Source organism: Hypomesus nipponensis, chromosome 18 (genome assembly GCF_054491055.1).
Source record: "Hypomesus nipponensis isolate SF chromosome 18, ASM5449105v1, whole genome shotgun sequence".
NCBI lineage: Eukaryota > Metazoa > Chordata > Actinopteri > Osmeriformes > Osmeridae > Hypomesus > Hypomesus nipponensis.
In genome coordinates this window covers 10,515,749-10,531,319 of record NC_140378.1, presented here as the reverse complement: position 1 = coordinate 10,531,319, position 15,571 = coordinate 10,515,749, and the positions used below count along the sequence as shown (strand labels likewise).

Sequence of the window (15,571 nt, the reverse complement as noted above, 5' to 3'; positions counted from 1 at the left end):
CCACTTACCCCCTCCCTGCCCGCCGGGTTGTCTGAAAATAATGTTGCAGTGCTGCAGTTGGCACCTGGTGTTTTGTGACATTTAATTTGAAAAAATCTTAAGACAATTGGCAGATAAATAACCTTTTTGTTTGATTACAGGGTTTCATAGCTAATGCTACTAATATGGTGGGGAAAGACAGCAAATCAAACAACATTTTATTACCATTGCAGAAGTAAAGGGAGAGATAGTACTGTTTATGATAATGGTGATAGAAATAACAGCAGAATTAGCCCCATTAGTACTGCAGTAGGTGTGTTTTCAACAAATGGAATCAGTTTTTGCTGGATGTTCAGCTGTTAGCAGCATTGAAGAATCGTACGTGTGTAGTTTAGTCCATTTAAAGGTCCATTTCATCCTTAACACATTCTCATTTCAACACCCCACATGTATGTTTTCTAACTCTCAGAACTTTAATCTTTGCCGTTAATGGAGTTTTTGTTGAACTTAATTAAACATTTCCAATGGAAGCAGCAGAGCAATCCCACCAGAGAGAGGCATAATATGAGGAAGACTGAGACCGATTATGCTGTTGCCTAGCAACACGTGTACAAAATTTGAAGCGATCCAGTGCCCCCATACTGCTATATCATGGAGGTCATATGTTTACACAACCAACATAAACGTGTGTTGGCTGTCAGAGCTGAAGGTGATGAGGAACTGAAGGGTCTGTCTCCTAGCTGTTCTGCACACATTGGTGCAGACAATGCGAAACATGATGCATCATAGCTGTCCAACATCACAGGTCAAGGAGGCTATGGTGTTTTCTATGAATGAATGACAAATGCTCCATCAAATGAAATGCTTATTGACACTTTTGTGGAAGAGGGCTTTGACTCATTTGCATTCGAGGAGAAATCAGAGCCAAGAAAGGCTCAAGAGAGTGTCAGTGAAGTGGGCTCCATAAATCTGAATGACGCTTGCTCACAGTTCCTGGAATGCGACTGGTCAACGCACACCTATTTCCAAGCTCACCATTATTATAAGCCATTTCATAGACGTTTTGCTGGTAAAACAACTTTGAATATTTTTTGTCTAAATGTGTGTGTGCCTGTGTGTGAGAGAGAAAGAGACAGAGAGAAATAGAGAGAGAGAGAGACAGAGAGAAAGAGAGAGGGAGAGAGAGAGACAGAGAGAAAGAGAGAGGGAGAGAGAGAGACAGAGAGAAAGAGAGAGGGAAGAGAGTTAGAGGAAAGAGGTGAGACAGAGCACTTTATAGTAATTTAGGTCACGTTAAACAAATGGTTTACTGCAGCAAGCAGACAAATCACTTCCTTAAAGTGATTTCACTGTCTTGTTCTTTTTATATTGCATCACCTCCTGTTCGGAGGGTATTTCTGCATCTATACCTATTAGACAACGTTCCTCCATGCTTCTATATTTGACAATTATGGAAAATTAAGAATATACGATGATGTGTTTGGTATTGCAGCGCAAATACTGAAATCCTTTTTTCATAGAGATTCATGAACACTGTCCAACATCGGAGCATGTACATTTTGATACAAAAACAACAACAAACTGAAATATGTTAATTTTTCCCAGACTGAATAAAAAACAAGTCTGCATCAAATATGAATAAAATATGTGCATTGCTTATGATTAGCAGACTAATGACTAATCATCATGCTCATCAGTTCATTTGTGACCTCAAATTGCAGATTGCTGGAAGAAAACACAGGGCCACCGAAATTCAGCTAAAAACCAAGAGATGTTCTGATCCTACATAAAGTAGATATGAATGTATATAGATATGTATGTATGTGGAATGTATTTGCCTGGTACTCTCAATTTCACCATTAATGTAATTTCACCATTAAATTATGTAATTTACATTTTGGCCATGTTTAGAAGGGGGTCTAAATGCAATAATTTCAATTAATATGAGTCACAGTCAATATAAGATCAGGCTGTCCACATTTGAGTGTTTTTTGTTAATCTTTTAGGACATTTCTTTTTACAGCATAATAACTGGAAGATTAATCCCACCCATTTAATAAAATGACACCAATGTACCATTACTGTTAACTTGTCAGTTGAAATCCCAAAATGTCAACTCATTTGCTCAAGCGATGCACTGTACATAATTTTTTTTATAAAAAATCACTGAAAATGTCATTGCTCATGGTGAACATTATACATACCTTGCTCAAGTACTCATGGGAAATAATTAATGAGTTCTAACAAAATAACTTTTATAATTGTTGGTAGGAGTCGCTTACAAAGCAGTCCTATATAAGGCAGTTTACATTACATTAACCTATACGAATCCCAGAGTGGAAAACTTTTCAGAAATGATCCTCCAGTATCAAATAGACAGAGTTATTGACCATGAGAGCCCCAGAGTTTAGAGGTCAGTGGAGGGACCAGCGTGTCACCAGCCACTGACACGTGTGTGTGTTCCAACAGCAGGTGTATAAATATGTGTCATGTTTCACACTTCATGTCCGCGGGGAGAGAAGCCCAGATGGGATTTTAAATGTTACATTTCATGTGGTATCATTTAGTGGGTTAGTTCACCCCTCATTGGCTTACCATCTGGTGCCCTCTCAGCCATTATGTGTGTGTGTGCAGAGGGGATAGGAACATTCACACTGAACTCTACTGCCATAATTCCCTTGATCAAATGACATGATGACTTCCTCTACATTAGTCACACATAACCAGAATGTAGTGCAATAACTCAAAAAGTATCCATGTCTCATGTCATTAAGTCATAGGCTGACACATGTAACGGCATTCGTAGACATTGGTTTGGATATAAGCATATATGTTAAATAGCTTAAGTGACTAACAATGACTGAGCAACTTTGGTTTGCATTTTTTTTTTTACAACTGTGACTTCTTATTGATCATATCAATGACCTCATTCTCACTGAGAAAGATATGTAAAGGAGATTACATTTATCTCTTATGTTACTTATTTTTTCATTTGTTTTTCAGATTGTTCAAAAAAATAATACTTACATCAAACACCAAATCCAGATACGACAATGTTGTATTCTTTTAGCTCTACATAGCTCAGGTCTTCAATAAAACACAACAAACATTTCCAAATTCTTGAGCCCACTCCGCGTGTATCGGTGTTCTCACTTTTAAGACTGACCCAGCTGCCGTTTGAATTATCCTGCTTGAAGCCATGCATTTACTTGAATATGTAAGTTGAATTATTCTCTATTGGGTGAGTTTATGCCTCTCACATCATCCCCTCATTTCTGGAGACGATAGGCTAACACGATTACAGGCAGAGTTAGACAATCAGCGAGTGCCCCCTCCCTTTATTGACGGACTCTCTTATCACATTTGCCAGATTGGAGACAGCGTCCGGGCTCACCTTCCAAATTGCACATTGGGAATTTTTACCATGCTAAATATGTCCTACGTTTTCAGCACCCTGACATTGCATCTCATTTTAGGGAGGCTGGACTGTGTTGGGGTAACAGATATTAGGATGGGGCTATGAGCGAGGAACACAGACATTTGATTTTTTTTTCAAATTGAAAACGGTGATAGGTCGGGGGAAATACTAAGTACAAAATACCTGTAATCAATTAAATAAAAAAAATGTGTTCAAATTAGATTTTATTTAGTTGTGAATACTTGCTAGAAATGTGTTTATTATTGAAATAAAGTTGCAAGGAAGTATAGGACAAACCAGTTTGTCCATCTTCCCTGCAATTAATCATAATTTGGCAATTTGTAAAACAAGAGCAACTAATTTGAAATCATTAAATATTAAGAACCAGGCTCCAGTGCAATGTTACTCTTGACTGTGTATAGGGAAGAGGAGGGGGGGGCGACTTTCAGATGACATTGACGCTATGTAGACGGGAGTTGAGAACTGCGCTCCCTTCAACGTTTCTGGTTGTTGATGTTAGACAGTCGCACAAGGCGAAGCGGCTGCTTCTCGTGTTGATTCGCCACCTCGTCAGCACTGCGCGCTGCTGGACAGCTCCCCGCTGCGGGATACGTGCGCGCTTTCCTCTCGGACACCTTTGGCGCTGGTTCCAAGTATTTTAATGGAAAGAAAATATATTTATGTTCCAAGTAAAACTGGAAGTTTACAACTTCAGGAGGAATCTACGGATACCTCGTTTCAAGATTTGTGGCAGGCAGCACATCCTCGGTGGCAGAGAGCACAGAATAACTGTGAGTAAATTGGCTTCTCATGCGTTTAAGAATTCCTTTGCCCACTAAGGTGTCTCACAACGTAAGTGAGACACACATTTGATTAGTTTGCTGTCACTGATAATGCTGGTGATTAAACTCGGGATTGAATGTGTCAAAAACCTATGTTACTGAATGGTTTTGCAAGATACAGCTGCGAACCGTATTATAGCTAATTAAATGTTGAAGTAATAGCTCTTTCTAACAATAAAATGGTGCAAATCTGTGTACGCACTTTGATGCCTGTTCGTCTCCTTTGGTTCCCTAGGCTATTTATTGAATGGAATGGAATTTAGAGCCTATTTGTGCAGCCGGATGCGTAAAGCTTTACGCTTTGGACATTCCTTTGTCTCCACAATACGATTGTATTACAGTTTGTTTGAGAGATTTCTTTTTGTTTTCTTGTCGATTAAATAGAGCAAATATAATTGTTAAAAGGAACTGCAAGTGTTAATCGTTGCTCACAACAAATTCGCATATTGGCGATCTCATTCTCTGGAATATTATATTGCTGTTGTGCGTCTCGCGCAGAGTGTATGTTCCTGGATTCTGTGTGTAGAAGTTCTGGCTATATAACAAACACGATTGCATGGTTAGATTTGCTCTCCTTTATTGACTCCACTAATTCTATAGCAGAATGCATTTTCTGTTCTGATAGTAAGGATGGGCTACAGCTTTCGAAATGCTATCTAGACTACGCACAACTAATTGTCTGCGTATTGTTGATGGAAAAAGTCCAGTATGAGTTTTCTGCAATTGTTTTTGCATTGTGTGTTGTAACATGATGAGTTTAGAGATTCGTATCATGTTGAATACGGTTGATGGAAAAATATCCCTACCAGTAATTTGTGCAAATGTGTCTAATTGTGTATTATGGTTATTTAACACAACCAATTTACATGATAGTGTTATTACAATCAGATTCTGGGTTGGCAATCAATTCCATCGTGTTGTTTCATCAATCTCTTAAATTGAGTGCGCCCTCAAATGACTCTATTCACCGATTCCAGGTTAACGGCAACAGACGAGCCGTGTCTCCATAGTCTTCACCTCCCCCAAACATTTGGTCCAAAGGTTTGGTGTAAACCGCGAAGCTGCTGTCTGCGTGGACTGGTGCTGAAGCCTCTCGTCCGACTGCCAGGACCTCTGCCAAATCCAGAGACATGGCGACGAACGGCACCAAAACGGATGCACAAGTGACAGAACTGAACGAAGTGGCAACTAATGACAAACCCAAGTCACTGGATGTGAAAGAAGAAAAGAAGAAGGATCTTCCCGAAAGAGAAACATGGGGGGGGAGATTTGATTTCCTTCTGTCGTGTGTAGGTTATGCAATTGGACTAGGCAACGTATGGAGATTTCCATATCTCTGTGGAAAAAACGGTGGAGGTAAACACAATTTAGAAAATGTGGTCTAGGGCCTATTTGCTTCGTCAATTGATGCCTAATTAATATGGAAAATGATTAACTGAATGTGTAAGGTGTGCACAGTGCAGATATGTAGACAATATTATTTGAATATCAATTAGATGTATGCTTATTCTAATCTAATTTGATTCACTTATGTCCATCCAGGAGCCTTCTTGATTCCTTATTTTTTGACCCTCATATTCGCTGGGATCCCCTTGTTTCTGCTGGAATGCTCCCTTGGCCAGTACACGTCTATTGGTGGGCTTGGTGTGTGGAAACTGGCTCCCATGTTCAAAGGTATTCATTCCTCATACTCACAAAGGCATTATCAGTTTTATCTGCAAATGATTGTGGTCATTTCTACAGTTCTAATCAATTACCTCAAACAGATGTAGAATGGCCCTTCCGGTGAATATCTGCACCATTACATGCCACATTTTCTTTGTTCGTATATATTCTATAATTAATTAGAAATCTGCTTGATTTCCAACTGATAGGTGTTGGCCTTGCAGCAGCTGTTCTGTCCTTCTGGCTTAACATTTACTACATTGTCATCATTTCCTGGGCTATTTACTACCTGTACAATTCGTTTACCACTGTAAGTACTTAACTTATTTCACATGGGGAAGAAATGATCACACTTTGCTCTGGTCTATGTGAAGAGCCCAATAAGTAAATGTGTGGTAATGTCATGTAATGTGTATGAAGGAGAACAAATTGTTTGTTTTGCAGGATCTTCCATGGAGTTCATGTAACAATCCATGGAACACAGAAAAATGTTACTCAAACTACAGCATTGCATATAATACCAATCTCACCAGTGCTGTACTGGAGTTCTGGGAGTAAGACTGCTTTCTCTATGCTTTAAACAACACTGCATTAAGGGGGCATGCACCCTCTTAGAAATAAATAATAAGCAGACACTTAGCTACACAGCTTCCTCCCTATGTGTATGATAATCTCATTGTCGCACATCTTATAGGCGCAACATGCATCAGATGACCGATGGCTTGGATAAACCAGGACAGATACGATGGCCATTGGCTATAACACTGGCAATCGCTTGGGTCCTTGTGTACTTTTGTATCTGGAAAGGGGTTAGCTGGACGGGAAAGGTGAGATGTGGTTTTCCTTTGTCAGACTCTATTCCTTGATTTCCAATATCCAACGTTTGGCAGTTATGCAATATTAATAATTCTCGTATCACCTCATCAATCATTTAGAATGCAGGGAGTATTGTCCAGATTGATTTTAGAATGAGAGAATAGACATCAAACACTCAGTAATCATATTCACACTCATGGTGCTTTCTCTAATTCCATTTCTCCTGACACAGTTTTTATACAGTGGGGGTTTGGCTTTAAGCTTGGAGGAGGAGCTAACAGGCCCACTAGAATCTGGTTGCTTCTCTCCCCAGTATTCTTCCCCAGTGTAGCTACATTTGGAAAATCTAAGGCATCATGTGCCCATGGAAAGTAACATGTGTTGTGGTTGCGAAACACCCCACCCACTGTATTTTCTTTGCTCACAAATTGTATACGCAGTGTCATAAAAGTAAAAAATAAATAAAAGGAATGGTGAAATGGCATTTATTCAAATTTAAACCTGAATGAATGACATTTGAGATGTGAGTTGAGGAAATAGAAAGGGACTTTCTGCTCCTCTGAAAGACCTTTTGTAGTGTCAGAATTACAATCTGTTCATTCAGGGACTTAGCTGTTCTTCCAACAGTAGTTTTACCATGCATTGTCTTCTTGGTGATATTGACTCATGAATGATATTTCCTAGGTGGTGTACTTCTCAGCCACGTACCCTTATTTCATGCTGTTCATTCTGTTCATCCGTGGAGTTACTCTGCCTGGAGCAAAAGAGGGAATTCTCTTCTATATCACACCTGACTTTCAGAAACTCAAAGAGTCTGAGGTAATGGTAGATTGTTCAAAGTCACATAGAAATCTTCTGTATGTTTGAGTTACCATTGATAAGCTTCTTTGTCAGTCAGTTAATGGATGCCTGTCTCTCTTTGTCAGGTATGGCTAGATGCAGCCACCCAAATATTTTTCTCTTATGGATTGGGACTGGGGTCCTTGATAGCTCTGGGCAGCTATAACACGTTCAATAACAATGTTTACAGGTAAGATTGGAGGATGGACTATTGGATTTAAATTAGACTGTGGCTATAAGAGGGTCTTGAGGACAATTGATGTCCTTTGAGATGCCTGAATGAACACTGTCTGTTATGTATAATAATCAATAGAATATTATGATAATTCATTGCTTTGATTCTGCATAGCATATTTACAGATGAACATTAGTTAACAACTGCAGATCCTACCCTCTAATAGCATCTTCATGGTTCTAGGTCACACAAATTGCTTATCTGTTGCGTAATTACGGGGCCCTTAACTTGCATTTATTTCAATTGGCTTGTTGTTTTTGATTATCCCAATAATACCCAGCTAGAGGTCGAGGGTTTTCATCATACAATTAACTGTGTAAAGACAAACTCTACTTTGTAAATGGGGCCTTATTATCCATTGAAATTAGGATAATATAATTTAACACGTATTTTAAACATTAAATCTAGGCATGTTTTCACAGCACGTGGTCAATACAGACGTCAATAGCTGTTCAGTTATCTCCCTGGCGGAAACAAGCTTCCTCTCCTTCTCCAAAAGCTCCCTTTTCAGGAAGGCATGATATAGGAGAAATGACAAATCACTTGAAGCGTTGACAACAGAACTGTTTGATGTTTTCTCTCCCCAGAGACTCAATCATTGTGTGCTGCATCAACTCCTTCACCAGCATGTTTGCTGGCTTTGTCATCTTCTCTATTGTTGGGTTCATGGCGAACGTGACAAACAGGCCCATTGCTGATGTTGCAGCTTCAGGTAACTATTCCACATGCTCCATCTGTAATTGCACCATCACACCAATGCTAAACAAAGAGATGTAACACTGAGGATCCTGACTCCAGCTCACAGCAGCCCTGATTCACTCAGACTGAAGGTAAACATCCAGTCCTACACTGACACAAGGCATTGGGAAAAAAGGATACATCATGTTTTCACACTGTTGTTTCTTCCACAGGCCCCGGCTTGGCTTTCCTTGCGTACCCAGAGGCTGTGACCCAGCTACCCGTCTCTCCTCTCTGGGCCATCCTGTTCTTCTCAATGCTGCTGATGCTGGGGATTGACAGCCAGGTATGAGATGCTCTGACCTAGATATGTAAGCACAGATACTTATCATACCATGCCTATTCTGGTTTCTTTGTATGATAAACATGCAATCTGCTGCTAGTGGACAGTTGTGTCTGAACTTTGACTTCTCCTGTCGGATGGTTTTACTGCAACATATCACCTCCATCTGCCCCTAGGCTTCTCTCCCCCATCCTCTCTGCTGTATGAACTATGGTTTAGTTTGAAGCTGTTGAAACCAGCAATAATGATACATTAGATGTACTCCTTCCATCCACCACTTACCCAACCTATTGGGAAACAAGAAAATCTTAAATATTCTGACTATTATTTAAATCAGGGTCAAACCAGAGCCGTTTTTTGCCTGTATTAATTCCCAAGATGGCCTTAAAGAAGGGGCCATTAAGAAGTATTTGGTTATAATGCATTACAATGTCCACAATACAATATGTCATCTGCTGAATTGACAGAATATAATTCATCAATGTCCATTATAATTGTCACTAGTTAAAGGGTGGGCTACTTTGCAAATGTAATGGTATGTTTACAATTTCTGTCTTGAATAAAATAATAATCATTAGAATTCACAATTTTGGGACTACCTGTCAACCCACGGCCTAGCCTGACTCACAGCCTCACATCTTACAGTAGGATTCCCTGTCATTGTTTCAGTTCTGCACAGTGGAGGGCTTCATCACTGCTCTGGTGGATGAGTTTCCTAGAGCTCTTAGAGGGAGACGAGAGCTCTTCATAGCAGCTGTCTGTTTTGTCTCCTACCTCATCGGCCTGTCTAACATCACACAGGTACACCAAACATCTGCTCTTTCACATCAGTGCTGGATAGGAGGGCAAACTAAATATATTGAAATCCTATTGAAATATAAAAAGTATTAGATAAGCACTGTAAGGATGAGCAACTCTAATAAACACTGCAGTTTCTCCTCTGCAAGAGTCATTCAGAAAACCTTAGTGAAGATTTACTGTGTGTAGTGGTTCATCTGACAACTGCGTCTGTCACCAGGGTGGGATCTACGTGTTTAAGCTGTTTGACTACTACTCTGCCAGTGGAATGTGTCTGCTCTTCCTGGTCTTCTTTGAGTGCATCTCCATATCCTGGTGCTATGGTGGGTGTTATCACTGAGGACATCTGCCCTTCATCTGCTTTGTAGATCCAAAATATGTAAGAAACAGGACATACATGACATACTTTGCATAAGTGCAAACTAATTGTCTCCTTTTGTTGGATGAAAAAATCCTTGAAAAGAGGATACAAAATGTAACAGCTTGAAGGCGAGGGTAATTGTAAAGGTGGAATGAAAGAACCCCCTCGCACCTGTCCAGAGGCATTAGTGCAGCTTGGAAGGTGCTGTTGCTTCAAGGACATCAGGGCTCACACACTGTATCCCTCTTTTCTCATCAGAATGCATGACAGACCACCGGTAAATTGAAATAAATTGGATATGAATATTTTGATCGGACAATCATTTGTCTCACAGGTGTGAACAAGTTCTATGACAACATCCAGGAGATGATTGGCTACAAACCCTGTATATGGTTTAAGTTGTGCTGGGTCGTGTTCACCCCTCTCATTGTCGGTGTAAGTACCCTGAACAGATCCAATCGTACATCCAACATCATGCAATGAAAAATGAAATCAACATGTATGTCAATATCCCTATCCCAGGGCTAGTCAGAACCTTGAATCAGGGGTGTCAGGATGATGCATAATGAGTTTCCCATGTCTTCCTCAGGGGGTGTTCCTGTTCAGTGCCTTCCAAATGGTCCCCCTCACCATGGGCGACTACGTGTTTCCCGGCTGGGGCCAGGGAGTAGGCTGGCTCATGGCTCTCTCCTCCATGTTGCTCATCCCGGGATACATGATTTACATGTTCATTGGCCTCAAGGGCACTTACAAAGAGGTGCCAGACTGTATCTTGTCTTTTTACTGTTTAGGTGGTCCCCTTGGAAAAATTATGCATCATGATCATTTGTCTTTATTGATTCTTGTTATTTATGTAGTAAGCCTGATTTTTTCATGGCAGAGCTTTGGCATATGTCTGCTGGTATTGATTTGACATTTACAGTGGGTCTCAATCATCTTGTGTTGTTTTCCCAGCGCTTGCGGATAATGCTACAGCCCCCAGCAGTGGTGCGACGGCCCCAGGAGAATGGACCTGAGCAACAGGTGGAGACCAATGCAGCCAATTTAGCTAGCCCTGCTAACCCAGCTGCTCCTGCCATCCCAGTTGTTCCTGCCACCCCAGCTGTTCCTGCCACCCCGGCTGCCCCAGCTGCCCCAGCCGCCCCAGCTGCCCCAGCCGCCCCAACTGCCCCAGCTGCCCCAGCTGCTGCAGCAAGCCCCACCAATCCAACCAGCCCTGCTGCCCCAGCCACCCCAGCTCCTCCTGCCAACCCAGCCACTGCAACCAGTCCTGTGAACCCGACCAGCCCAACCAACCCAACCCAGACCACAAGCCCAACCAACCCGATTAGCCCCACCTATCCGCCAAACCCAGTGAGCCCAACAGAGCCTATCATCCCCCTCAACCCTGTGAGCCCCCCTAACCTGACCAATGCAGAGGCCAATGTCTAGACGTGAAAGAAACCCTAACGGAGAGTGGAGACCAAGGACTTTCAAGATTTTAATTGATTCACCTACCTCCAGGGGCAATATGTGATCAAACCGGATTTTAGATTCATGTTTAATTTTTCTGCATTTGTACAACCAACCTGGTAATGTCTTATTATTGGTACTGTATGCATTACAAAAACAAAAATCAAAGACTGTTAATGTTCTCAAAACTCCCGTAAATCTGAGAAAAAAAAGTTAACATAGTGTGTAATACTGTGAGAAAATACAAATATTGAAAATAGAATAGCAATTTGTTAAATATATTCATGAACCAAGTAAATGCAGTGTGAATATAGTAGAGATGAAGTAGTCACCATGGTCACCATGGGAGAGAGGAGGGGACAGGGTCCAGTCATTATGTGGTTGTTTACCAAGCCTCACACTGTTGTCCCCTCTGTGAGGCTCCTTACAGATCACCCTGATGATGAGGGAAACTTTGACGAAGCACAATGCCAATATGAAGATGAAGTCAATGAGCCCTGGAGTATTCCAGTATCTGTTGCAAAAGAATTTGTGTGAGAGAGACTGTTATTTTATCTTCCTTTTTGAGTAAAAAAAAAAACTTTGATGTGATTGATACATTTTTAGAATTATTTTTAGGATGTTTTCTACTATACATGTTGTGACCGAGGACCAAAATCGTAGGCAGACAAAAGCAAAAACTATCTATGCCATGTAGAGTTCAGTTTGCGAAGCACAGGGTACAAAATGTACTAAAAAAAATATGAGCACAGGGTTAGAAAAGTGATTTACCAACATTGACTATCTCTTAATGCTGACAGTCAATCCTGTTTACGTTTTGCATGCTTTCCTCAGGAACATCAGTGAAAATTTCCAAAATGTCTCCTAACAAAAATAAAAAACAAGATCAGAGAAGGCCTTAAGCCAGTTATCAATCAATTTCTAAGTCATGGTCTGTTTACACGACTGGGCACATTTCCAGAATAACACATTTTTACGCAATCAAACAATATTGGACCAACTCTGTGTTTAAAGAAAGTCATTCATTTTACTTTATGTGTAAGGATCAATTATATTTTGATCAATATGTATTCAGCAATACATATGTAGACGTATAGGTGCAGACCAGTATGATAGTGGTCTGCTTCTCTTTTTTTTACGTTGTCTTTGTTTTACTAGTGAAAAGCACAAAGCTTTAATTTCAACAGACTTTTGCCATGACGTGTGAGGACAATGCTAGTTTGCTTCTATGGCAGCTACAGTGAAAGCATCTGGTTGATCGAAACATGTTTACTTTGAAAAGCAAAACAACAGAGTGGAAATGTGAAATGGCTACAGTTCATGTCCTGTGAATTTTGTATAAAGTTACTCTACCACAGTTTTCTCTGGAACTTTGTTGTAAAACTGTACTGTGTAAAACATGTAACTGTGAATGTCTGTAATACATTGGAAGTTATTGTCTAAATGTTGAAAAAATTCTAAAGGAGTTGCTGTTTTCTGCAATAATATTTTGATCACAGAAACTAAAGCACATATCTTACAGAAGTATACGAAATGATGATGACAATAAAGATATTGATGATTATATTAAAAATAGAAACTATGTCTAGTAAAAATGATATTGTTTTGTATATTTTTAACTGTCTCACTGCCTAATGTACAACATAATATATACATGATATGTATTTAAATGGTGTCACATGATAAAGCACGATTGTCATGTTATACAAAAAGAAAAAATATTGAAAAAATAAAGAATTATAGAAAACACTACGACAGGTCCTGCCTATATTTATTACAGCACACAAACCTCATGCAGCCTCCTGTTTCCTGTAGCTGTTGTTGTCAATGAAAATGGGGTCACAGTCTTATCAAAACAAAGTGCATTCCGCATTGAATGTTCACATCACATTGTTTCTCATATTAGTGATAAAACCTGCAACATTCCCTTGATGTTTACTGTATCATCAGATTTGCACATGTAATGAAATGCACTGTTGAGAAAATATAAGGCAAGGATCAGGCAAAACAATGTTTTGATATGGATGCATTTTCAGGGCGCTGACTGGAGCCATGTGGACGACAGGAGATGGAATAGAAGGAATTTATGGAATAGAATCAAAACTATTAAGAAAGGCATAAAATAAATAAAAACTATTCAAAATGGGTCAGTTTCATCTATACATAATGACAGGAAAATATCTGCTAGGCAGCCTTGTGTTGCAAGCATCCACAGCCAGAGCTGAGTGAGGCCACAGCAGGCACATCACCAGTGCACAGCTCTGGCCCTGCGGCCCGACGTACCCACCCGCTCCATCTCCCAAACCCCTTCTATACGGCTGTGTGTGTCTGTGTGTCTGTTTGTGAGTGTCGTCTGTGTGTGCGTGTGTGTGTGTGTGTGTGTGTGTCTGCCTTCTCCCCCACCTCCTGCAGTTGCTGCTTCCATTAGCTTCCAGTGTGATAAAAGAGATGGCACCAGCTGACACCACAACAATGACTCGCACATGGATGAAAGAATGAGATGTCCCCTCTGGTAGCTTGAGGCAAACTGTGTGTGTATGTGTGTGTGTGTGCGCATGTTTGTTTTTTTTGTGTGTGTGTGTACATGTGTGGGTGTTTTTGTGTGTCTGTGAGGATATTGGGGTTTGAATAATTGTCCCTAATGGAAGCTCCTATGAACTAGGCAGTGATGGATGACTTACTAGCCTCCCTATTCCCAGATGTATAATTTAGCATCATTACCTATGAAAACCAGTCACCACTAAGACAACTTAAACTCATGTCTCATGTCCATGAAAGTAATGGATCATCATTGTTAGCTGGGGACGACAGTAGAGGGAAGCTCTTAATTTGTTAAAATCAGTCTAGCAGAACACATTTGTACAGACCTAAGCATTAATAAAAACCTTTTGTATTTTTCTAGATAGTGATCATATATGTTCCATATTGACATCTCATGGAGACAGATATCTTTGGAAAGCAGAGCAGGGGACCTTGATTGGTGTTGGGTGCAATGAGTGAGGCACAGTGAAAGGAGAGCCTATTTTTAAAGTAAAAAAGAGCTTGGAGTGTGGCCGCGGGAGAGGACACTGAAGGAGCAAACTGGTGATCCATGATGCTTTTATAAAAGGATGACAGTCGCTCCAGCTTCTAAACTCACACTGGCCACTGTTATTAATCCTCAAAGCCCACTGAGGAGGAGAGGCTAATTCTGGTTTTGGGATGAAAAGATTGATAATTACGGGGATCATTTTCTGTTTCTCCCCTTATTAAGAGCTTATATTTTAGAACATAATGACCGTTCTATTTTGCATTTATCCTTGTGAATCACCTAGCCTTCATCATCTTCCCCAAAAAATGTTGCTCACTTGTGACAGTTTTCTTCTGATACATTTTGTTTGCCCAAGACTTCCGTCTGAGTTACCCTCACCAGAGAATTCAAAGCAAATACATTAATGAATAACGAATCTTTGCAGATGCATGAATCTACATATCAATGTAATCAGAGGATGTTGTGTGCATGGCTATTTCCAGCAGAGGGGCTGAGAGGATGTCAAGCATGCAAAGCCTCTCTGCATATATGCTAATCGTACTTCATTTCCAATTTGAATATGAACCCTGCTGAAATGAACTTGTTAACCAGTTCATTAAACAATCGTACAAGCGTATGTTTTTGCACGATTTTGCCCAGGACCTTCCCTACGTATACACTTAGACTACAACTACCTGAATCTCAATCACGCATTTTATCAGTGCCGTTGTTTGATGAGGATTGAGATTAGAGGCTGCCTGCAGAGATGTGTTCAGTCATATTTTGCTCCTGATTCGTCTGTTGATGAGATGTTTGGGTGACGCAGCAGACATAGATGTGGCTCAGAGGCAGGCGAGGCACACTCTTGTCTACTGAGGTAGCAACTGCAGACAGCCCATACATACCAAAAAGGTAGCCCAGTCATGTCTCACACTAGTGGGTTATCTAGCTCTTTAAGAATATGCAAGGGTTTTAACAAATCCCCCTCTTCTGAAAATTATACAGAACCTTCAAAAAGGAGGATTAATATTTCCCATCCCCCATCCCTCTTCAGCAAAATGGTTGCTGTGGACCTGTGATATATACCGCTGATTCACTGTGTGTCAGTAGGGTAGTATTTAAATTTTGCAACTG

The 15,571-nt window shown here is 40.4% G+C and overlaps 1 protein-coding gene across 1 annotated transcript; it reads left to right on the top strand.

Annotated features, from left to right (window-relative positions):
• The first annotated feature begins 5,369 nt into the window (after nt 1-5,369).
• LOC146252051 (sodium- and chloride-dependent GABA transporter 1-like) lies at nt 5,370-11,406 on the top strand. Its single transcript, XM_084681376.1, has 14 exons — nt 5,370-5,595; nt 5,782-5,913; nt 6,114-6,214; nt 6,349-6,458; nt 6,599-6,731; nt 7,405-7,539; nt 7,647-7,750; nt 8,383-8,507; nt 8,707-8,819; nt 9,486-9,617; nt 9,835-9,937; nt 10,310-10,410; nt 10,565-10,732; nt 10,930-11,406. The coding sequence occupies exons 1-14, from the start codon at nt 5,370-5,372 to the stop codon at nt 11,404-11,406; spliced, it is 2,160 nt and encodes a 719-aa protein (XP_084537502.1).
• Nucleotides 11,407-15,571: the final 4,165 nt, after the last annotated feature.